At 35.0% G+C, this 25,647-nt stretch overlaps 2 protein-coding genes across 13 annotated transcripts in view; both read left to right on the top strand.

Annotated features, from left to right (window-relative positions):
• The window catches only part of LOC120350221, a 104,217-nt gene extending 85,532 nt beyond the window's left edge, over positions 1-18,685 (top strand). The window contains exons 4-7 of the mRNA XM_039422787.1: positions 15,674-15,750; positions 16,762-16,892; positions 18,159-18,484; positions 18,583-18,685. Of these exons, the coding sequence (XP_039278721.1) occupies positions 15,674-15,750; positions 16,762-16,892; positions 18,159-18,484; positions 18,583-18,685 (637 nt within the window). The remainder of the gene's footprint in view (positions 1-15,673; positions 15,751-16,761; positions 16,893-18,158; positions 18,485-18,582) is intronic.
• LOC111059730 (nuclear receptor coactivator 2) overlaps positions 1-25,647 on the top strand; it is a 354,078-nt gene that overhangs the window by 145,514 nt on the left and 182,917 nt on the right. For 9 of the 12 annotated variants that reach the window (XR_005570757.1, XR_005570758.1, XM_039423750.1 and 6 more), the window contains exon 1: positions 18,343-18,822. The exons of the other annotated variants lie outside the window; for them this stretch is intronic. Coding sequence is in view for 7 of the 9 variants with exons in the window: in XM_039423750.1 (XP_039279684.1) it covers positions 18,788-18,822 (35 nt within the window). In the remaining 2 variants the exon portion in view is untranslated. Of the gene's footprint in view, positions 1-18,342; positions 18,823-25,647 lie in introns of those variants that run through there. 12 annotated transcript variants of the gene reach the window in all.

The raw sequence follows: 25,647 nt of genomic DNA on the forward strand, positions 1-25,647 counted from the left end.
TTACCTAGATGATGCGGAGCTCCTGAAATTTTTACAGATATGGGACTTGTGGCAGTTGAATAGAGCTTAACAATGACTATTTTAGGTATGAATTTGATCAAAATCGTTGGAGCCATTTTTGAGAAAACCGCGAAAAACCCTGTTTTTGACAACATTTTCGCCATTTTAGCCGCCATCTTGAATTGCATTTGATCGAAATTGTTCGTGTCGGATCCTTATAGGGGAAGGACCTTAAGTACCAAATTTCAAGTCATTCCGTTAATTGGGAGATGAGATATCGTGTACACAGACGCTCATACACTCATACACACACACACACACACACACACACACACACACACACACACACACACACACCACACACACACACAAACTTACAGACCAATACCAAAAAAACACTTTTTTGGACTCAGGGGACCTCGAAACGTATAGAAATTTACAAATTGGGATACCTTAATTTTTTTCGGAAAGCAATACTTTCCTTACCTATGGTGATAGGGCAAGGAAAGTAATAGAGACAGACTATTTAGGCGCAGTAAGAGTAATCCCTCCAATATCTAGTACAGACACGAGTATCAAAGTTTCCGGAACAATCTTAATAAGAAATCACACAAACTAAACGAGAATACATAATAAAAAAAATTTCCAACTCAAAAAATGATATAAAATCAAAATGGAAATAATGTATTAATGGAATTTTGGGTAGGGCTTCGGATAATTCTGGTAACCAAGTTCTAAGAGATTTATCCAATAAAATCAATAGTGCATCTGAACTCTGCTCAGCTTTTGCAAATTTTTTCATTAATAATATTAGAAACACGTCACACTTATGTCCACTCAACTCTGTCCACATTCCACCTAACTCCAGCTTCTATTCAAGGAAAGCCCGGGTTCATGATATAGAAAAAATAGTTGACAATATGGACAAAAATAAATCAGGTATTGATGGTATTGGAGTACTGGAGCTTCAACTCTTTCATCTGCGTGTGCTCCACTGTGTCGTATGATCAATTTGTCTACCACCTCCAAAGGTATATTTCCCGATTCTTTGAAAATCTCAATTATCAGTCCAATTTTTAAATCGGGAAAAAGAGACAATCTAGAAAACTACCAACCAATTTCAAAACTGTCTACACCAGAAAAGATATTAGAAAGATATTTACTCACAAATTTAAATAAATATCTGTCTGAAAATGATATTCTATCCAATATTCAGTATGGTTTTCAAAAAGGGAAATGTACAGAAATACTTATCAAATTTTTCACATAAAATCAATACTTTCCTGAATGACAGATAGCATGTGCTAACCATATTTATAGATTACTCAAAAGCATTTGACACCCTTAATCATAAAATATTGTTGAAATACCTAAATAGTATCGGAATAACTGGATACACACTTAGATTATTTGAGATTTTTCTGAAGGATAGATATTTTAAGGTTAAAATTGATGACAACCACAGTGATTTGGTCAGAAATGATGATCTTGGAGTCCTTCAAGGAAGTATACTGGGACCAGTTCTCTATAATATCTATGTTAATTCCATATCAAATGTAATAAGACATGGAGAAATTTTCGTGTATGCTGATGACACGGCTCTATTAGTCGCGCATAGAGATCCAAGGGTGGCGGAACAATCACTCCAATCAGATTTCAATCAAAGTCTCAGATGGTCCCATGATAAAAAACTTTGTTATTAAAACGAAAAAAAACAGTTTTAATGCACTTCAAATCTCCCCATATTAGATATGAAGAAACTCCAACAATCTCATTTCATAATTGTAAGTGCCTCTTCACCAACTCTTTTAAAAACTGTGACTGTCCATCTTTGTCCTTGGTGAGTGACACACGTTACCTTGGAATAATGCTAGATAGTAGCATGAGATGGCATTCTCAAATTGACAATATATCCTAGAAACTGCAGGCATTAAGCGCTAAAATATATTATTTACATAAAAACATCCCAGTTGATTGCCTGTATTTAATTTATAAGTCGTTAATAGAATCCATTTTAAGATATGGAGTTGAATCATGGGGTTGTGCAGCAAATAACTTATTATTGAGAGTAGAGAAAATACAGTGGAAGATCCTAAAAGTTATTGCGTCTAGAATACCTCATCTAAACTTGAATTTGAACAACCCTCAAACCCTACAAATTTTTTATCAAACCCTGACACCAAGAAATTTTTACACCTTCAAAATAATAGTATATTTCAAAAATAATTTCCATTATAGATTTTTAGCTCCTCCTACCCATTACAATTTCAGGTCACCTATAATATACAAAATTCCCCGATTGAATAATATTTATGGAAAAAGATCTCTGTTCTACATACTACCCTTCCTTTTCAACAAACTACCTCCAAACATAAGAGAATACTCAAAAAAAGATGTAATGATCTTTGTAATAAACAATTCGCTCTCAATTCAGTAGATTCATCATCATCATCTTCACTACAGGGATTAGGTTTATTAATTAACCTGCTCCAGTACCCATCTCTTTCTTGGCCTCCCTACATCTCTTTTTCCAGTAGGCCTATAGTTTTGGACTTCAAGGGGCATTCTTCAAGGTGGCATTCTATCCAAATGACTGCACCAGTTGCGTCTATTTTGTATAATCCTTTCATGCAGCGGAGCAACCGATAAAACCTTCCTTATATCAGTATTTCTGATTCTATAAACTCTAGTGCAGCCAAATACACTCCTTAGAAACCTCATTTCTGCAGCTTGAATTCGACTGTCCATTCTCAGTGTGTGAATCCAGTTCTCACTTTCATAATTATAGGAGAGTCGGAACTGCAATAGTATTATGAAACTTTAGTCTCGTTTCTTGTCGTGTTTTATTCATTTATGTGATTTTTTTTTAATAAACAAAATTCAGTAAAATCAAAATGAGAATAAAATACAGTGATAATAGAACTCTGAAATAAACAATTAATATCTATTATCATTATTTGAATAATAATTCCTAATAGGCCTGCGTTCGATGAACTTTTTTTCAATTAGCCTATTTTGCTGGTTCCAAATTATTATATCTGTTGTAAAGTCACTGCCGCCAGCCTGAACGACTAATAATCTAGTAATAATAATATTGTATAAAATATTTCCTCCTTCTTTCCTTCCTCAACCCCTTTTAGTTCTTTAATTAACTCCTTATTTCTTTTTATTCTAATAATTATGTTTATTATAATTTCTCATCATGATTGTAATCCTTTTATTTCATTTCTTGTATATTACTCTTGATTCACGACAAATAAGCTATTTATTTTATTTATACTTAATTTTAATTTAACGTTGTGAATAATTTTGCTTTGATCCTGCACCTGCTGAAAAACCCACGGGTTTAGCAGGACCCAACAATGTAAAAATGTTTTTCTAATAAAATTGATTGATTGAAATGAAAAAGTTTTCTCAGAAGCTGTTTTCCGGTCTTTACTTTTGAGATATGAGCGCATAAAGTTTAAATTTTTGGGACAGATCATTTCATATTCGGTAAGAGATAAATTCATGAAACTCCAAGGATAAATTCTTCATGGTATTGTTGATTGAATAAAATAATAATTCCCTAAAAATATGAATTTCTGAGAAATATATTCAATTTACTAAAAATTACCAAAAATAACTTTTAGCTGAGTTAACATTCTCTAAAAATGAAATTTTCAGAATTTTTTTGTTTTATTCAATTAAAAATAGCATGAAGAATTTCATCCTCAAAATGTTATGGCTTTATCTCTTAACGAATTTGCAATTATCGGTCCAAAAAATTTAAACTTTAGGCGCTCATATCTGAAAAAGCAATGATCGGAAAAATGTTTTTCTGTGAAAACGTTTTCATTCTGATAGCTTGATAGTATACAAATCGAAAAATATCACCAGTAAAAAGTTATTTTTAGCCTTTTGCACAGCCTTTTAATTCTTACCTTCTTACCAATTTTCAACGAAATTAATTTACGGTACGGTACTTTTGTGGTTCCTTCTCCCTAGTTTTGGGTTTGAGGGTTCCCATCATAGCTTTTTCAAAAATATATGCGTTTTTCATTTCAAATAATTCATGTATATCACCTAGCTTTCCTATTTATTAATTTGATTCTCTTTAAATCACAAAGCTTCTACAATTACTCATTACTGTACACATTACAGATATTGAACCCAGGAATTCGTCGCAATTGTATATTTGCAAAGTACTGATTGAAGAAAGCGACCAAATTGAATTGGGCTGCCTGAGTTTGTGGCCTTGGCCCTGATCCGGTTGGAAGTTGTTGTCCGGATGCCAAAACCATCCCTGTCCGGTGTAGGGGGGTTGCGATACGATCGATAATCCGACGCTGGCCTAGGGCTTGGCGCCCACGAGGCGGCCCAGCTGGCCCAAAGCCCTTAAACCCCTAAACCCCCAAAATCCACACCTAGCTGGTCGCAGCTAGGACGACCCTCTGCACTACTCTCACTTGCCAACTCTATCCACTGCTTAATTTACACGAACGAGGTAAAGCTACTCAGGATGTTGAGTGATATTATTATTGGCCACATCCAAAATCTTCATGAACCTCAATAAACTAACATTACTTTATTTGTTGAACCTAACTCCATGAATAAATATCCAATAAATTCAGGAACCTCAACTTTTTTGTGCAGTACGATACTGTATTTAAAATGTCGGTTGATAATACATCTTAGTTTTATTCAAATAAATAAATTCATTTAACTTGGCAAGTTAGTGTTCGCTCAGGATTAGTGACAGTATTACTGAAAAGTATTTTTTAGTCTTTCAGTAAAACTCTAACTTAGCCATTCCATCGAGTTTCACACTTATTATTCACTTTGATAATCTGAAATCAGCTTGTAAATGTAAGTGTTGTGAGAATTCATTCCATTTAGTAATTTCTCCTTTTCTACCACTCCAATAGTCCAATTAAAAGTATTGATAGAGAGTATATCGAATTATAGTCTGTGTAAAATAAGTTGAAACTTGGCCCTCCTTTCGAAGAAATTACAGGGTTGCCAGATCGTGTAAACTTGCAACTTTCTCAAATTTTCAATAGTTCACTCATCTTCCTCCCTAAAAATGTGTCCAATAGAAAAGAAATCATTGAAATTTTCGCACAAAGAAAGGAAATCTGGTAAGGTGAACTATTGGGCGGGCACCTGGGTACTCGGCTATTTTGCTAACCTGCAAGGATTGTATTGAAAGACACGTTGATAGAGATTGATTGGTTTTTGTTATACGTACATTTTCGATAGATAGGCTATCAGGACGACGTCGCGTTGGCTTGATAATAATAATTTACTTTCTCTTACAGAGCAACAAAAGCTGCAGGGCTAATTGTCGATTGGTTGCGTGTCGAACTCGTACCATATTCAAAGACTGGCATCGCTATTGTCATTATATTGATAACAATCACGATTGTCAGTAAGCCTATTTGCGCTCTCCGCTCCCCCTTGTCAGTGTTGTCAGGTTGTCGCCGTTATCTCGACTCTCGCTCCAGCGGTTGACTTTGTGGGGGGAGGGGTCGACCACATGAATTCTCGTTGGTTCATCACAAGCTGACAGCATTTTACTGTTACATCAATACAAGTAGACACATGTAAATTAATATATTGTATAATATCAGTCCTCTAATAAAATATTTCCACGGTTTGAAATATCCCTAAATTGTAAGTTCAAACCGTATACTAACCGATTTCATTTTTTTTTTTAATTTCTCGTAAGTACAGTAATTCATATTTCTCTGTCTGGGAAGAGAAACATACTTCTTATAATATCGTTCACAAACTAGAAACACTACTGTTGCACTACCTAAAAACACTAGACCTGCACGTCTAGTAGTCTAGTGTGTCTTGGACTCTCACCAATTAAAAAGTGTGGTTATGTTTGTATATTTATTATCATTGACATATTTACTTATTTATTATTCATCATAAACTCATGTAAGAAAACTTTTAAATTAAGTTTTGCTAAACTTCTTATTATTGCCAAAGTTTAAAGCTGGTACTTCTTAATGTTTTAATTTCATGAGAACTTGATCAGCAGTTACCAGCAATTGAGTTAAATGAATATAGTATGGAGAAATGATAACTTAAGAAGATATCCGATAGTAAAGGGCATTAATTTATGTTCCAAATTTCACAGTTAATAATATTTTTCTGTAAGTAGTTCTTTTTCGTGAAGCTATGTGACGCTGGTAGTGTCTCATATTGTGCTGTACACTCTCACACGGCCTAAACAGTAATAATAGACAGTAGTTGAATACTAATAATCTGCTTGAGTTGACGAAAATTCGGCTTGAAATTCACAACATAAACGACCTATACCCTGGGATACCTTCTTATGCTATCATTTCTCTATGATATTAGGTACTGATTGTTTTTTAAATCCTTATTCACTCCAACCTTAGAAAAAATTATAGGTTAGATGCCTGAACTACAAAATTAATCAATATTAAGAGTAGATTTCTCTAAAGTTGGTTTAACTATCAAACCCGTTTAAACAATGTATTGTCGCATTTACTATAAATATCGGGGCACCGAGCTTCGCTCGTTATTTTTATTCAAATAAATAAATTCATTTAACTTGGCAGTTAGTGTTCGCTCAGGATTAGTGACAGTATTACTGAAAAGTATTTTTTAGTCTTTCAGTAAAACTCTAACTTAGCCATTCCATCGAGTTTCACACTTATTATTCACTTTGATAATCTGAAATCAGCTTGTAAATGTAAGTGTTGTGAGAATTCATTCCATTTAGTAATTTCTCCTTTTCTACCACTCCAATAGTCCAATTAAAAGTATTGATAGAGAGTATATCGAATTATAGTCTGTGTAAAATAAGTTGAAACTTGGCCCTCCTTTCGAAGAAATTACAGGGTTGCCAGATCGTGTAAACTTGCAACTTTCTCAAATTTTCAATAGTTCACTCATCTTCCTCCCTAAAAATGTGTCCAATAGAAAAGAAATCATTGAAATTTTCGCACAAAGAAAGGAAATCTGGTAAGGTGAACTATTGGGCGGGCACCTGGGTACTCGGCTATTTGCTAACCTGCAAGGATTGTATTGAAAGACACGTTGATAGAGATTGATTGGTTTTTGTTATACGTACATTTTCGATAGATAGGCTATCAGGACGACGTCGCGTTGGCTTGATAATAATAATTTACTTTCTCTTACAGAGCAACAAAAGCTGCAGGGCTAATTGTCGATTGGTTGCGTGTCGAACTCGTACCATATTCAAAGACTGGCATCGCTATTGTCATTATATTGATAACAATCACGATTGTCAGTAAGCCTATTTGCGCTCTCCGCTCCCCCTTGTCAGTGTTGTCAGGTTGTCGCCGTTATCTCGACTCTCGCTCCAGCGGTTGACTTTGTGGGGGAGGGGTCGACCACATGAATTCTCGTTGGTTCATCACAAGCTGACAGCATTTTACTGTTACATCAATACAAGTAAACACATGTAAATTCATATATTGTATGATATCAGTCCTCTAATAAAATATTTCCACGGTTTGAAATATCCCTAAATTGTAAGTTCAAACCGTATACTAACCGATTTCATTTTTTTTTTTAATTTCTCGTAAGTACAGTAATTCATATTTCTCTGTCTGGGAAGAGAAACACACTTCTTATAATATCGTTCACAAACTAGAAACACTACTGTTGCACTACCTAAAAACACTAGACCTGCACGTCTAGTAGTCTAGTGTGTCTTGGACTCTCACCAATTAAAAAGTGTGGTTATGTTTGTATATTTATTATCATTGACATATTTACTTATTTATTATTCATCATAAACTCATGTAAGAAAACTTTTAAATTAAGTTTTGCTAAACTTCTTATTATTGCCAAAGTTTAAAGCTGGTACTTCTTAATGTTTTAATTTCATGAGAACTTGATCAGCAGTTACCAGCAATTGAGTTAAATGAATATAGTATGGAGAAATGATAACTTAAGAAGATATCCGATAGTAAAGGGCATTAATTTATGTTCCAAATTTCGTGTAAATCGTTAAGAGTCGTTTTCGAAATCCCTTGAACATAAATAACCAGATATAAAAATAACCAGTTATAAAAATATAAACAGATATACAGAAATTGCTCGCTTAATATTAATAATAGGATAGGATGGGTTCCAATTGAGTCACCTGATCATTTTAACTAAAATTTCAGATCAACTTTTTTGGAAAAAGTGGCCCTAAATATTATTGCATTTCCTTCTTCAGGATTGAGCTTTTATATAACTTTGAAAGAGAATACATCTTGAAAGATTAATATCGGCGCACCGAGCTTCGCTCGTTATTTATTTATTGATATACAGAACACAATTCTCTCAAATGATCGTGTTTATATTTTACAGCTGGCTATACGTCAGCTTATGAATTTCGGGGATACGATATTTTGATTTTCCACAGAATCACTCGCTCACTTTTAACTATCCACAGACGATGAAAGTCTCAGCTGTTTCAGCCATGGATAAATTATCCTTTTAATCAAGTTTTTCCCAAGGATGAGACCTAATGCAATCGAATTTTTATATCATAAACCTACTATGTACCAAATTTCGTGTAAATCGTTAAGAGTCGTTTTCGAAATCCCTTGAACATAAATAACCAGATATAAAAATAACCAGTTATAAAAATATAAACAGATATACAGAAATTGCTCGCTTAATATTAATAATAGGATAGGATGGGTTCCAATTGAGTCACCTGATCATTTTAACTAAAATTTCAGATCAACTTTTTTGGAAAAAGTGGCCCTAAATATTATTGCATTTCCTTCTTCAGGATTGAGCTTTTATATAACTTTGAAAGAGAATACATCTTGAAAGATTAATATCGGCGCACCGAGCTTCGCTCGTTATTTATTTATTGATATACAGAACACAATTCTTCAAAATGATTGGGGAAGGACAAACAGACACATCCCAAAACTGTTTCTTCCCCGAATTTTTATTTATACACTGTAAATGTTCCAAAAAGTAGGTTATGTTTCATACACTTGAATTCAGGTCCAAATTTGAGTCAAAATATTCAAAAACAGAAAAGTTCCAATTTAGATTGTTTACAAACCAAATTGAATAACAAAGCGACACTTACTAATCACTTAAAACTGTAATAGTATATTTCGCACCTAGGGCCGAAAATGAGACTTTTCCGGCTCGAAATCGGTTTTCAAGTCCGAGGCCGTAGGCAGAGGACTAGAAAAGATTGAGAGCCGGAATAGTATATTTCGCACCTAGCGCCGAAAATGAGACTTTTCCGGCTCGAAATCGGTTTTCAAGTCCGAGGCCGTAGGCCGAACGCTACTTTTCGCCACACACAAAAATATACTATATATATATATATATATATATATATATAATATATATATATATATATATATATATATATAATATATATATATATATGAGAATAATTATTGTTCATTAAGCACTTCCGAAAGCAAAAGTGGAAGGTCATAGCTCTAGCAAATCTGAGGTAATCTGAATATCAGGAAATTGTCCAAGTATTTTTATTTTTTATTCTGATTTGTCTAAATAACCTAAAAGGTTATGTTCAATTATGTGGGAGGTTGAGTTTATACTTTTTTATTCTTTCATATGACAATAAGATGATATTATTATAGATGTTTTAATTATTGAATAATAAACACAAATAATGAAAAGTTTTTTGATCAGCTGTTTTAGCACACTTGAAATTTGGCCAATCTGAATGTCAACGTCAACAATGCTTGTTGTCATCGACTTGGGAAGTTTAGTTTAGAAGTTCTATCCTACTCTGGAAATCAAATTTGGATAGTTTATAATATATCTTATCTGTTTTTCATTCATCCAAATAAAATGATAGTATATTATTGCAGAATACTTTATTCAATTCTAGAAGCATAAACTGATTCCGTTTCATAAATTATTTGTAAAAACGTTCAGCACCATGGATATTGCCCAAGTAGTTCCAAAATTATTCACCATGTTTCGTGATAAACGAAGTACTATGAGGTTTGAGGTTAGATTCTATTATACTCTGAAAATTGAATTTGAATAGTTTCTAATATCTTATTTGTATTTCATTCATTCAAATAAAATGATAGTATCTTATTGCAAAATATTTTATTCAATTCTAGAAGCATAAACTGATTCCGTTTCATAAACTATTTTGTAAACACGTTCACATCAAATCAGAATCAGCTGACTTCAAGGCTTTTTTACAGCCCTAGGGCCGTAAAAACTTTACCGGCCTGGTCAGAAAACAATCACTTTCGGCCTCCATATGACGCACGAAAACCAGCTCATTACATCCAAGTGGGGCGAAAAATGATGATTAACTTTGAATATTATGATATACTCTAATTTAGAGTGATAAACCATGTCATGTCAACAAATCGATTATTTTGATAAAATTTCTAGATAATATTTCTCGCGAGATACGGTAAGCTGATTGAATGGTCACACAGCTGATCTCCCACACAGGCACACGCATCTTCTGTTATCGACAGACGACGAAATTATACAGACATCTGTTCTTCCAAGGATGAATTATCCTTTTAATGTCCTTCAGCGAGTTTTCCCAGGGATGAGACATAGTGCAATCGAAGTTTTATATCATAAACCTACTATGTTCCAAATTTCGTGAAAATCGTTAGAGCCGTTTTCGAGATCCGTTGAACATAAATAATCAGATATAAAAATATAAACAGACATACAGAAATTGCTCGCTTAATATGATAGGATAGGATGGGTTCCAATTGAGTCACCTGATCATTTTTACTAGAATTTCAGATCAACTTTTTTGGAAAAAGTGGCCCTAAATATTATTGCATTTCCTTGTTCAGGATTGAGCTTTTATATAATTTTAAAAGAGAATACATCTTGAAATATTATTTGAAACAATACTATTTTTACAGTACTGGGAAATTATAATGGATTTCATAATTTTGCAACTTCGTAGTGTGTTTGGAATTTCGTGATTTTGCTAAGTTTGCAAACTCGATTATAAACTTTCTAGATAGAGAATGTATTACATATCTGTCATTCATAACAGTTGCAGTTGTAAAGGATAGCAGATCGTCGCTTTGGTAGTTGTCATTCCCAGTGAAACTGTACCCAGGAAGTATTGTATTGATTGCGCGCACTTGGCATAAATGTGATGGTCATTGTCATTCCCTTCACATACCTGTAGTGCTCTGCTGACGGTGCCATATCGTTATTTTGCCGAGATGCCGGAAAGCCTTCTGATTGATAAGCTGTCACTGGTGACTGGAAGTCACCTTTCTTTCTCTCATCCATTCATCATTGGTTGTCTCTCATTATACTGTGTCATGATTCCATGAAGGTTGCTACTACCTCTGATTGGCATGTGTCAGTGCTGCGAAAATTGATGTTTCAATAGCAACATGCTCCCCTATTCCATTCAATCCAGATTTGTTTAATCTGGTAAGTGTGACTACTAAATAAGAGACTTACACGTGAACACGTAGTATAGGTTGTAGTTGTCAGAAGTACCTGTCACTGTCACTAACACTCATATTGTAATATTTTTATCACTTGTGATTGTGATACACCTTGTACTATCTGAACAGCATTATCCTTGTTCAAGTTGTAGCTGTTGAGTGGCATCCCCTGTAAGGTTAGTTGAACATTAGACTGTGCCTCTATGCAAGACCATGGCTTTATGCATAGGCTTTGAATACGGTTGTATTATTGTTTCATACAAAACACTAGAAATAGTTCCGTTGAACTAAAGCATTATACAAATTTTAATATAATGATTTCAACTCTTATTGTAATACAGTTGAGTTGCAAGACAGTTTCAATAAGATTCTGATTTTGTTCTCAGTCCATTCCTCCATAAACGTATTTCTATGGAGGAATATCTTTGGTAATAAAGCAATTATTATCATATTGAAAAATGAAAAAAATGGAAGAGCTCTTCAAATGATTTATTTATTTCTATCAGTGAATACGATTAGTTGATTATTAGAGAGGTAATACTGATTGATTGTTTTCTTCGAGTGGTATCCACTGTAATAATTGATCCTTGTACTACCAGGCTATTCACTAGCTTCCAAGCAGAGTCCTACCATAGCTCTACCATTTCTTTAAGTCTGTGATTTTAAGTTCGTTTTCCATACTGTGATCGTGATTCAATTTATGAATCAATAAATAAATAATGACTGCTCTTGAAAGCTGATTTTAACACTGAAATATGTTATCTTATTTTTATTGCATAAATCGTTATAGTCTCGCCAATATCAGTTTTGTGATGAAAGCTTGAACTTCAATATTATTTGAACTAAATCAACTAAAACGTGACGTTGAACAGAGTGAAAGGTGTAACGTTCACTTCCTCATTAAATGATGAGGATAGAGCAGAGCAGAGCAGAGCAGAGCAGAGCAATGCAATGAATGGGGGTGGTTGGCTGGTCCCACTCTTCAACTGGAATACTCACGCATTTACACGTTGATCCCTGAAGTGGATCCCGGTTCTCAGAAGTGGTCTCCGATTCCATACTCCAGGCTGGTAAATCGGAGCCAGTTCTCGGAAATTGTAATTATTTAATTTGAATGGAATAATTGGAAGCGGTGAACTGAAGTAGGGATCAGCATCGGTAGACGAGACCTGATCGGTGCTTCGATTGCACTATAGACTGACTACCACTACACCTTATGCCTCGCCCCTTATTAATGTACTCTCCACCCTCCACCCCATCTATTCACCCTTGGATTTCTATCTGTTTGCGCACCTGGCACATCTAGCAGGTGCTTCTTACAAATCTTTCCCATACTCTTTTCCATTCACATTCCGTCGTCCTACCCACCCCATCCCATTCGTAGCTCCCCCTTCACCCACCCACCTACCCATCATTAATCCCTCTGCTACTTTGATCCTCCTGGATTTTCTGTTCTGATTCATCTCTACCCATTCTGTTGGTCGGATCATTTCTTATCGGATTTTGATACCTGCCTCTCCGCATTCAACGATTTTCATTCTTTCGATTAAAAACTAGTTTTATATATATTATATAGTACAGAATCTGTCTGATAATAATATTATCGTTAAAGTTTTCATAACATAAGTTTATCGAGGATTCGTCTTATAATTTTGATATGTTGCAGAGTAGACTAATGTCCAGTAGCACAAATCTCAATCAGGGTTTGATCTTCAATAAATAATTCCTTTTAAATCTTCAAACTGATCGGACATCAACTTTCTTTGCATAACTGGTATTACTTGACTTGATTGATATTCATGATTTTGTCTTGAAAACATTCAATGGATTATTATACAAAGAAAAATGCTCTCTGCTTGAGTGATGGTCTAATTTGTAACATTAAAATTTGCAGTCAATGTCCATAATTTATTTATCTATCAATCAATACGTTAATATTATAATCGAATATCCGAGTCGATTGACATCAAAGTTGACCGTGGAGAAGTAGTAAGTGATCTTGTTTTCTATTAGTAAGCTCAATGAAGTTTCTTATAATGCGAGAGCAAATAATAAAATAGAATGATGTATTTCATTGTTGTGCTCTCTTCACAATGATTCACTAGGTTGATGTAAATAAAACAATGGTATGGAAGAACATGGCCTTTGTTAGCGATGCCGCAGTTACCACCCTGGCAATTAGTTGATGCGAGTTACGTGACACGTGAATTACAACCGAACAAGTGACTGACTGACTGACTGCTGTACAAGGGTAACGAAAAACAAGGGCAGACACCCGCATTGCACATACCATTGACATAGACGTAATTGCCGACGTCACATCAGTGGTGTTCATTTCCACACTCAATAACTCATTGAATCTATTTTTTTTCAACTTGTTGAAGGGTTATAACCCTCAGCTATCCTTAATTTAACGCTCGACCTCTTATTGTGCTTGTTGCTCGACCGCTTGTTGTGATTGTTTTCAAGTGGAACGGTGCCGAAAAACACTCGAAAATGTACCATGATCCATGATCCGCGTTACTCATTTGTGTATCATTAATATTGAAAGGATTCAGAGAATATGTAACACCGTCATGGAATAGCCGATATTCTCCTATTGAATCGCCAATTGCAAGCCCCGTGCATGCTACATTCCATTTCAGTTATGACGTGATTTGTAACGCCATGTTTTTACTATTACAGACATTCGTTATAAAAATACTAAGCTCATTTCATCCAAGTAAAATCAACGTGAATCATAGGGAAAATGAATAAAAATTTATAGGATGAAAATCTTCTCTTTTTTTGAAAGTGGGAGAAATTGATTAGCAATCACTGATCAATTTTTCCTTTGTGTATCGTTCATTCTGGGCATGCAATTTTCCTCAATTTTTGTTTGCTCTACTTGATTTGTACAGTTTTCACCTTTTTATGTAAGCACTGTAAGTTCATTGACGTTAGTGACTATATCACACGCGTGTTACCTCTCCAATTCGGCTGGCTGTTATTCTGCTCTGAAATTGCCTTTTGTATTCACAGTTTTCCTTTGTAAACAGCTTCTCAATTTGAAAATGCAAATAAGTGACAATATTGAATCGGCTTGTTTGATTTTTTTATCCAACAAACTCATTGTTTGTGGAGTATGAGTTGGAAAAATGTTGTTGATTCTCGTGGAAAGTTGTCTTTTTGATGATATCAAGTTCTTATTTTTGACAACTCAAAATTCACTGTAGTATGAAGAGTTTTATCAAAGTTCTCTTCATTCGATCCTTCGTTTTCTCTAATTTTACACGACGTTGACTTTGATTAAAGTTTCCCTGTCTCTTTCACATCATAGCTGCTTCAATTTTTTCATCAACTGATCAAGTACGGTTTATTTTTTATCCATCTCTCATCTTCCGTGGAATTATATCTGTAAGCAGTAATCTAGCCACTTCCGAACTCAAAGTCCAAGCATTTCAACAAAGTACACATCTGCTTTCTAGAGTTTCAAGTATAGTCTCTAAAATGTAAATATAACTCATTATTTTTTAAATTAAATTTTGATTCTCATCAAAGTAGCTGAGAAAACTTTTAAGAGCTATTTTCTGTTCATATGAGTTACTCAGCTCCTTCAACTTTCCTTTTACACTTGGAAGAGTTTCAGATCTAATTTTATTATTCTATTTTATGACTTTTCAATATAGAAATTTGTATGCAAAATGCTTTCAACAGATAAGTGAAAGTTTTATCAATGACAAAGTGCCATATTATTATTTCTTTTTCTCAAAAAATTATGGTATATGAACTAAGAATTTTCCAAATGTAATTCATTGCAAAAAATTTAATTTCTGAAATCTATCAAAATTATAACTTTGATCCTGTAAAAGCTACTGGTCAAAAATCTCTAGCACAAATAACAGCATTTCATTTACGTCTTTTTATATATATTTATTCTATTATGTACCGATTTTGTTTGCCAAATTGTGCTATTACATGCACTACACTACCAACTACGCAGAGTTTTGGCTTTAATTGCTGTGAAACACTTCAAACCGGTTTTGGAATAACTTGAATTCATATTATGTGAGTCATTAATATTTCGGTAATTTGTTCGACCTTATGATGGCTGGAAATTATCTACTATTCAACTAGAATCAGAATATGAGTTTCCAATTTTGTCTTTAAAAATATTGTACTACTTTATGCACTGGAAACTGTCTGTCTCAACACAATAGCAATACTGTACTTGATAATATTTCCTTTATTTTCAGGTTTGTGCCCAAAACTAGTAATCCTCCTGACAAGTATCTAGTACTACATCCCATTCTTGTTACCATTAAGAACAAAGGTGAGTTGAATCCATTTGATAATAGATTTCATCCTGAAGTAGTCAAATTTGAGAGGGTTCCAATGTAGAGAAACGTTTTTTTAATATATAAAATAAAGAATTTGCCATTGCTTACAAGCCAGAAGGGAGGAGAAGTATTGGCAGACCAAGAAAAAGGTGGGAGAATGTTTGAAGGCGGAACAGGTATTAATTAATGCCTACTCCTGTAAGAAGACGACGACGACGGAGAATTCACCTTGTAAAATTGATATTATTCTTTCAAAAATATCTTGCAATAATATCAAAATATAATACATTTATTATAAAATCATATAACACTAAAAGAAGTCACTTCTCACTGATGTAACAATATTTATAATTGGAGATAGATAGAAAAACACTTGACAGACTAAAAAAGTAAAGAAAACTCAAATTTATTCGCACAGAATATTATATTGAATACTGTCCTCATTTTGATAGATGGATCTGATCCATTTCATATTCAATTTCGTTCGTATGTACTCTTGTGTAGGATTCGAGTAGTTCTATTTGAAGATTCGTTCTTTCAATACAGACAGTAGAAGTTTTCAACAAAAACAAATACATGAGAAAGAGGAATCGACAATATTTGAAAGTGTTTTCTCTATTATATTAACAGAGATTCTACAAATAATTCAAAACAGATACAGTCGAACCCCATTTATAGAATATTTTTCTAATAATAAAAAAGATACAAGAAACAAAAGAATAATCCATAGTATCCAAATATTTTCAATTTTTTGGAAAAGTACTTTTGGAGTATTCAAAAGAAATTGGCCTACGTTCTATCAAAGGAATTCAGATTGGCTAGCCTACTACATGACAGCTCAAACTTTGTGATTAGTTGATCTGTTGAAGTGTGTGATAGGTTGTGTTGTGAGCTTGTGACTACCTACCATCGTACCAAGTGTTGAAGTGTGTAATAGACTTGGGAGTATTGACAACTATTACACTATGTGTTGAAGTGTGTGGGCCATGGGCCTATGTCAATAGCAATAGGATGTCGATTGGGGATTGGTGATCGATCGCTGCCAGAAAGGACAAAGTTGTGTCAGTCAGTGCACAACGAGTACAAGGCCATTTCGCGGCTCACGGCTCACGGCTACTATGCCATGCTGTGCTATGCTGGCCGTTGCCATTCTTCACTCACTCACATCTCTAGGCTGCCTACCTCTTTATTAGGCCGGGTGCATACTTTTGGCTTTTCCATGTAGACTGCAGAACCACGAGATCAGGTCAGGACTCTGTGTCATGAAAATGTTGAGTTTCATGATACGGGAACAGCTGATAAGATGTGTAGGCATGGACATTTTGGAAGGTTCTCAAATAGGCTAGATTTCAATTTGTTCTGCCTATAAAGTTAGATTCACCACAAAGTAGAAGAAATTCTTCTCTGTGGATTTACCTAAAAGGCTCTGTTCAATTATGTGTAATTAAGGGAAGATTAGGGAGGTTAGGATTATGCTTTTAAGTAGCAGTATGTTTTATTATCAATTTTAGATAATAAACACAAATGAAGGGAACTGGGGAAAACGAACAATATTCTCAGCTTAGAAGTAGAATGAGAAAAAGAAGAAGAAGAAGGTTTTGTGACTTTAATCATTTTTCCCCTGTGCCCTTCAATAAAGAAAAGTTGAAAAGCAGGACAAACACAAATTGAAATACAGGAAGAAATTAATGTCATACATTTACGTGCATGCCGTGGCATGCTTCACTTAGAAACAGGGATGTCAGCTTCAGTGGATCTGATTTCGAACAAATACCTGAACAAAAATGATGATATTGAGGTGACAACAATATTTCTTTAAAAAATCACAGAATGATTTAGGATTCAGTCATCTAGAATTTTTCTGTATTAACTTGGTGATTCAGTAATATTTAGAAAGTTGTAGTTTCGTTTTGTATGTTTCAATTTGTGGTTTTATGTTTATTATAAGTTTGGCTTCACAATTTTCCTTCCTGAAAGAATTCCATCTTCAATTTCCAAATTACATCTCCTTGTTTTGTAGTTTATAAAGATATCTTGTACACTCGAAAACTCTTTAGATATGAGTTGTTACAAATTTTCCATTGGAGAGTGAGTGTACAAAAAACAAGGAGAGTAACTTTACTGTATTTCATTCTATTCTTTTTTTTATTAATTTTATTCGATGTCTGATTTCAATTTTAAGTTAGAGTACAGAAAGTTAACTTCTAATACACTCTGTTCTCTGTTTACAATACTGCAGTATATAATAATTATTTTTATCATTCGTAGACTAACAAGCAATGACTATTTTTTTCAATATTTTTAGTTCTATGTAAGCTTATTGCAATTTTATTTTGTTTCCTCTTTCTGTGGACTATTTGTGAAATTGTGATTGTTATGGAAGAACGTTTTTGATGGATAGGAGACTACGCATGTAGTTTTGACAGCAGCAGCCGAAGTGGTGTGCGCGCGCGCACGCACGCAATCGCAGTGGCAACGCTCGATCGGCAGTGCGGCGCGCCGAGTCGCCCGCCGAGCATCCTCGCTAATGCTGGTGCTGCCGTCTGGTGGAACTTGTGTGCCTCACGCAATTCACACAGCACAGAGCGCGTTCGCACACACGAGGAGACAGTCACAGTCACAGTCTCGTTCAAGATCAACTCGCTGTCCTGTCGACTCGCTGTGGTGTCACGCCGTGTTGACACTCATTCGAACTTTGGCCGCCCTTCGTTACTGTGCTTTCACGAGGTTACTAAACTTGTGTTGTGTGTTTTACGTCCTGTCTCTCACGATCGGATTAATAGTTGTGTGAAACTATGTGGATATTGAGTGCTTGAATGCAACAGGATGCTGCTTCCAGAAACTAGTTACTTGGATGATATTGTTTGTGGCAGCAGTAGTGAGACAGGTGTGGTGGTTGGTTGTGTGATGTGTGTGCTGCGTTTGTGAAGTGTCAAAGTGGAGGAGTTTTTGCAGCAGTTGGGTGCAGGAGGCGGAGGCAACGACTTGGAGGAGGACGACGACTACACCGTCTCCGATGAACAACAGCACATGTCAGCCGCTGCCCTACTCGCCGACAATGCCGGGTGAGTCCAACCCCTACTTGAAATTGTCCTAGAATAGATGAATCGCTCATCAACAAAGCAGGAGTCAAGTGTTACAGTCAGCAAGTTAGTTGTCTGTTCTTAAAGGATATCGAATGTAGAAGCCTATTGAGTGATGGTAACGTTAGACTATCATTTATCATCCAGGTTTGCAGTTGATGCGGCCAGCATAGGAAATGACAGGAAATAAAGCATGCATTGTGGCAGTGTTTAAAGTTTTAAGATTTATCCAGGCCGAAATAAATTTTTCAGGCTAAAGACAAAAAACTTTTCTATCAAGAATCTTATTATTATTTATTGCAGAGCTAAACATTAGAGTAGGCTAAATAATAAACATTATTAATAAGTTTAGTAAAGCGTTTATTTAAAACTTATATTTATTTTTCAAAAACCTGAAGATGGTGTGGATCACTGAAACTAGTAGTTATAATTTGTATTTTATATCTATTATTTTAATTTCAAAAAAGAGTACTATATTCTATTTTATAAATATTTTAAAAATCATGTGAACTTGGAAAAGCATATTCCTTCAAAGTGAGCCTCGAACCTTGCACCTCGAAATATCAGAGGATCGTTTCTCCCTAATCGGTGATAGTCAAATGGGTAAATAACATTGAGGTTATTGTTAGTAAGAACTGGAAACAAATTTTCGTCCGCCATGCGGGCCACTCCAACTTTATCAAGTCCCACCTGCCAATTTTCACCAGAGTTGTTCGCTTGCCAAGGACATTTCATTTGTATGTGGGTTTCATCTCCAAGCTGTCAAATGTCTATCAGACTATCAGCTGTCATCAATCCAGTTCTACTAGTAAATCAATGATTATCAAGAGTCCTTTGTTTTTCCTAGTTTTCTTTTTTTTTGAGTAGCATGTAAAATCTCAATATGAGAAGCATGTAGCATTGATTTGCTACCCTCCTCACATATCATTTAGCAATTCTTCAAAAGTAATCTTTTTTCACCCAAATACTCACTTTTACTTACTTCGTTACTATAACTAGTATTCTGTGACTTTAATGATTCTATTTTGTAGTTGAAACAAGTGTTCAGACACAAACGCAACAGATTTAAATGAACGTTGATCTTTGGAAGAGCAATAGTAGCAGATAATAGCTTCAATTCAGATCTAAACTTATGTAACGTGTAATGACTGGAACTCAACTCTATGTGATTTAGGATCAATAAACAGAACATAATATAACGAATCTTGATAGTCTACATCTCTGCTACACAATAATAGGTAACAAAACATACCTACATTACATCATGGTTGCTAGGATTCATTTTAGTTGAATTAATGTAGGAATTTACGATTCAGGGTTCCCAGGAGTGGAATTCAGTGTTCCTAAATCGACTAGTGCAACAAATTCCAAATTGACGATCAGCTTTAGGCATACTGATTTATTTCCATGTTTTGTGAGAACAAATATTTTAGCTGAGAAGTAGTAAATTAAGATGTGGAACTGATATTTTGTCACTTTCTCAACGATTTTTTACTAGTCAGCTAATTCGATTGAGTTCAATCAACTAACTATACAATAAGAATAATCGATATAAGTAATTTCAACAGGGGATTCGGTCTGATAATTTATTAAAAAAAACATTTATAAAAGTATCCTGTACAGATTGGTTCTCGAACATTACAAATGAATTGATACAATGTATTAACTACGGTACAATGTTTATCCATCCCTTCTAGCTACTACGCAGGAACATATGAAACTTATTCAAATATCTGACTTTTGGTTTTTCTAACGGTGATATATCATCTTTCTAACGGTCTCATCTTGGTAATTGATATTTTGCGGTATTGTGCACACTGAAAAGCATTTGGCATGTATCTGAAAGAGATCAATTGTTGAGAAAACAGAAGAATTGTCATTTTTTTAAACAATAATGTTCATTGTACAAAGACCGCTTTGGAATGCTTGCTTCGTTACTCCTTGACAATTACTTCAAAAATATTCTATGATGAAACGCCCATTGATCTGTATCCAATAGGAACTGACTTCCTATATCTTCTGAGGTTTCATTTAAAGCTACGGAAACGATCAATCGAATCACACACAGGTTGAAAGGTTAATTAAATCTTAGTTTTCAGCTCGAAGTACTTTGGTTTTTTGGTTGAAAATTAATGTTTGTTTCAGTCGAATGCCTTGTAAGTTACTGTTTCAGTAATTTGCTTGTATATTCTGAAGTTCAGGACACAAAACTTATTAGGAACTCAATAGTTTGCATAGGTTGTGGAGTTCAGTCTCTTTTAGAAACGTTGAAAAATTTTCTACAAACCAATAGTGTTGACCTAACTTTTCATCTTAAATCATTACTACATGCTTCTGGAATATTTGCCATACACATTCTTGATTGTGTCCAATTGCTTTTTTGCATCAAATTTACATTCAGCAATAATTTGTTATTCGTATCGACTTTGACAAGTATTGGTCAATTTTATGATTATTGGCAAAGTGTTCATGTTTTTGAGCTCATTGAATACAGTAATATCCCAAAAGAACGTGTTGAGGATCAGCATTTAAGTCACGTCTTTGGCTGTATATCCCAATGATCTCACTAACAACAATGATGTAATTTTAAATTGTTGCACTTCCATCAACCTCCTTAGCAATTCTGTAAACGCATTGGTGAAATCACACTCTAATTCTGATACCCGAAGTTATCATCCACTTTGGTGGACTTTGAATGACGTATATTTCAAGTTGGATCTCCAAACATTGTTGCGAATACAAGCGCAGTCTTTCCTGGTTTCGCCTACCTGCAAAAAGAAGCTCTAATTCTTGAACATGGCTAATGAATATTATTTTAGTCTTTTCAATCGATTAACTGATTAGAGAGTGATGGACAAGTGTGCGTTAAATGGAAATCAGTGCCACCATGTCACTCACTATTCACTAGTGAAAATAGCTCAGTGTTAGCAAGGGGGGGGGGTTGGCAGGGGCAAGTTGCCAGTGCTGGCACTCGCTCTTCAAAGAATTTTCTCAAGTCACTGATATGCCTGTCTTGTTGATGTCCAACCATCCATCACTTGTGTAGAACACTTGTCCCATCTCTTGTAGGTGCCTTTTTTATTCAATCTTAATTGTTTGTTGAGAACTATACACTATCATATTTGGGCTTTGAAACATTCTGTGATTCGCCCAAAATATTACATTTTCTATTGTCCTTTTATTGTCTTATTTTCGTGCAATACTTTCTTTTCAAGATCAATGCGTCATCATGCATCATCTATTTCACTGTCGTTCAACGTGTAGTAGCCTCCAAACAGCACTAATTGCTATTTGAATTCGATTAATTTCCAGACAGTAATTTTCAATTTACCAGACAGTAAAACATAATACTGTAATGAAAACATTTTTCAGTTAGAACTAAAATGATTGATAACTACGTGCGTTAAATGAAAACTTACTAGTAATCAAGCCTACAACTAAACTGATTGAATAATATAATTGGAGAGTAAATATAAGTGATTAAATTCCTCCAGCTTCATTATTATAATACTTGATTTCATTAATTATTGCAAGTAGTTGTGGTTTGTTTGGTTCAGCATCCTCAATCAATTTAATCGAAACACTGTACTTCCATCCAAACTGATGAATATGATGAAATGTATACGATCGTTCCAGGATTGACAGCGGACGTTATTGGGGCTACTTGAAGCTTTGATATACGGCAAGTGGTTTCAATTGCAATATGCGACAGACACGGTAGATCAGTTTTGTGAGGCGGTCACCCGTTATTAGAATTGGTGCAGATCGATTACACTGCAGTTGGGTGGCTTGCTATGCTACACAGGTGCTATACAGGCACACCCCTTGTCCTTTACGATGGTCAACCCCTCAGTCCTCATCCTCCACGCAACACATGTCCCGCCTCGTGCTTTCAACAACCAGTGCAATTTGATAAGGATGATAAATTCGAGGAGAAATGTGAAAAAAGATTTGAGGATGGAAAATCAGAGGAGAAATGTGAAAAGTTTCGGTAGAGTTGGAGGAGGAAGATTAGTGAGAGGAGGAGGAGAGGTTAATTAATGCCAAAAGGTGTCCGGAAACTGTTGACAAAGCTCTTGAAAAACAAATCTCACATTGATTGCATTGTTTGTGCCCGATTTTATGTGTTCCGGTACTCAAGAGCTGAGAACCAGCTAGAAAGGGCTTTTTCTCAGTTCGGCTGAGTTTTTTTGTTGGCACAAAGTTTCCATTTTGAAAGCTTACTATTAAAAATTGTGATTAAATATGTTCACTTTCCTCGGAAAAATATAAATGAAAATATTATGTTTTGAATTTGTTCTCTAATCGTCCTTGAAGATTGAGTCCTCTTCAACCCTAGGCTGTTTATTCCAAGATATTACATTATCATATTCCACACTAAAAATACAATCACACATCGAAACATTGTTTATTCTTTGTACGTTATTTCTTCATATCTACTGCTCTGCTGGCTTCTGCTAAAAATATATTCAATTCGTCTTCAATTTCATGAGGAGAGTACAGGAATGAATCAGAAGGGAAATACATGGAACATGGAAGTGGCTGGAACTAGAACCAATTGTACCAGCTGAAATATGGACTTGATACAACGTTGTGTGACTTTGTTGAGCCTATAGCTGATTGAGAGGCGTGTCACAAAGGCTAGGTTAGTGCAGTGTTGGATCTGCTGGCAACTGGCATTGGGATTGGGGGACTGAAGGTATTGCGTAAACACGGCTTATATTGGCTGGCATAGGCAGCTGTCGTGTGGCCCAATTTATATTCGCGGATGGATTGCGTGTGTGTGAGCGTGCGTGCGCCCATCCCGCATCACTGTAAAGCTTCAACAGCTGATTCTGCAGAGGAGTCTGACGCCCATACTACTAACTTCATTAAAAGCGAATTTAATTCAAGGCTTTCATGACGTTTCTAAGTAGTAATTTATAACCAAGTTTCAGTAAATTCAGCACCACTTCAAGCTCAGATAGAATACTTGAATTTGTTCGACCATACGAAAAAATGTAGGCTACTGAGCTATACAATATTATTGAAACAGTATTTACGCAGAAAAAGACTTTTCTTGTATACCTAATAAGAAGTTTCAAAGGAATTTAAATAATCAAGAGAGCGTATTACTAAACTAATTAAACAAGAAAACTTCACCTATTCAGTCAACAATTTAAACTGCTCAAGAATAGAGAATAAAGGGAAACATAACTAAGATTAGTGACTGAAGGAAAATACTGGTTACTAGTCTGGAATTGTTGAAATTTTCTATTATAATGTGTTGAGTTGTATGGTAATTATTTAGGGGCCATCAGAGCTACAGAAAATTAAGCGATTTTTGATTTGAAACTAATTGTCCTTAGTGTGAATTACTGAGTATATTGGTAATTATTGTTTTTGATAGCCAATGAAGTGGTTTTATGAAATGGATCGGGCGGGCATCATAGCCCAGATTGGAATCAGCGCTGCACCACATCAAATAAAAACAATTGTTCGATCGTCCTCCTCCGCCTCCTCCTGCGAGTTGTTCGAAATTAGTAAGCGACGAGTTGGCCTTCGTTCAACGTCGTTTTGGGCGAAACAGCTGGCATTATTACTTTCGCTGCTTGGCAACACAAATAAAGAGAATGTACATTAAGATTAGAAGGAAGCTTTTTGTTGTCGTAACGAGCTACGAAATGGGTAACGGGCGAGTCTAGCGAAACGTCCGCCAACCAACAGAAGAAGGTGAGAGTGAACTCAGCGTCAGCCCACAAATTCATACATACATTGGCCAGAGTGGAGCATGAATACAAATTGCTCCAACCAGGGGGTCGGGGGACAAGTTGCGAACTGCAGACCTCATCCCCGACTCATTCCACTGGAATCCTGCAAAACTCCACTTCAAAGACGACCGGTTAATTTGCGATTATTACAGGAGTCCCACAAACAGCTGCTATGATTAATGCTGTCCTCTCTCCACTTCCTCACAAAGCCAAATCTCATGATGAACGATGCAAGGAAAAAGAGTTTCATGATGCAAAAGATTGTAATTCATAATTATGCCCACCTTCATCATCTGTATTGGTTTATTTGTACCAAGTTGGAATCGCATGATTTATGGTCAATACCAGCATATCTACTCTTTATTTTTTATCATTTTCGTTTTCCATTTCAAAGTAGCGATTTTCAAGTACAGGATTACCTTACCTGCAAGGTTCAATTTCCAAAGGATGTTGAAGGAGTGTCTTCAGCCTTTCAGGACTGGATTAGAGATTTGAAATATAATTATTCTGCTCAGTGTCAGATGGGTGCTCGATCTCCAATTTAATTTAGAAGTTAACACAAATTTATTTCATTCACCTAGGCTTCATTATTCAATGTCATTCTCCATAAATCCCATACAATATGAAAGTTCTTTGAGTGAGGAATTTTGGTTCGAAGGACCATAGTATCATCTACATTGATATCACCTCGTTTATTTCAGAATATTTTACCTACATTCTTAATCGTTATCTGAGTTGTAGAGATAAGATATGAAATATCGTTTCCTTCTTTATCGACTTCTTATAAAAGCCTTTTCTTATACATAAAAAATATGCTGTGAAATAACTTTGGATTGACCACTTTCTTTGTCGGGTTCTAATAATCTGCTTGTTGATTATTTTTATGATTATTCCATAGCTATATTCTACTCGTCCCACGGTATTACTTTTTTAGATGCACGGTGAACAATTTCAACTCTGGTACAGTCTTGCTCTATAAGGTTCTTATAGGATAGACTTCTTATAGGAGTAGTATCTTATAGATGGGAATCGTAGGATATTAGACTTCTTATAGGAT

The sequence above is a fragment of the Nilaparvata lugens genome, chromosome 3 (assembly GCF_014356525.2).
Source record: "Nilaparvata lugens isolate BPH chromosome 3, ASM1435652v1, whole genome shotgun sequence".
Classification (NCBI taxonomy): Eukaryota; Metazoa; Arthropoda; class Insecta; order Hemiptera; family Delphacidae; genus Nilaparvata; species Nilaparvata lugens.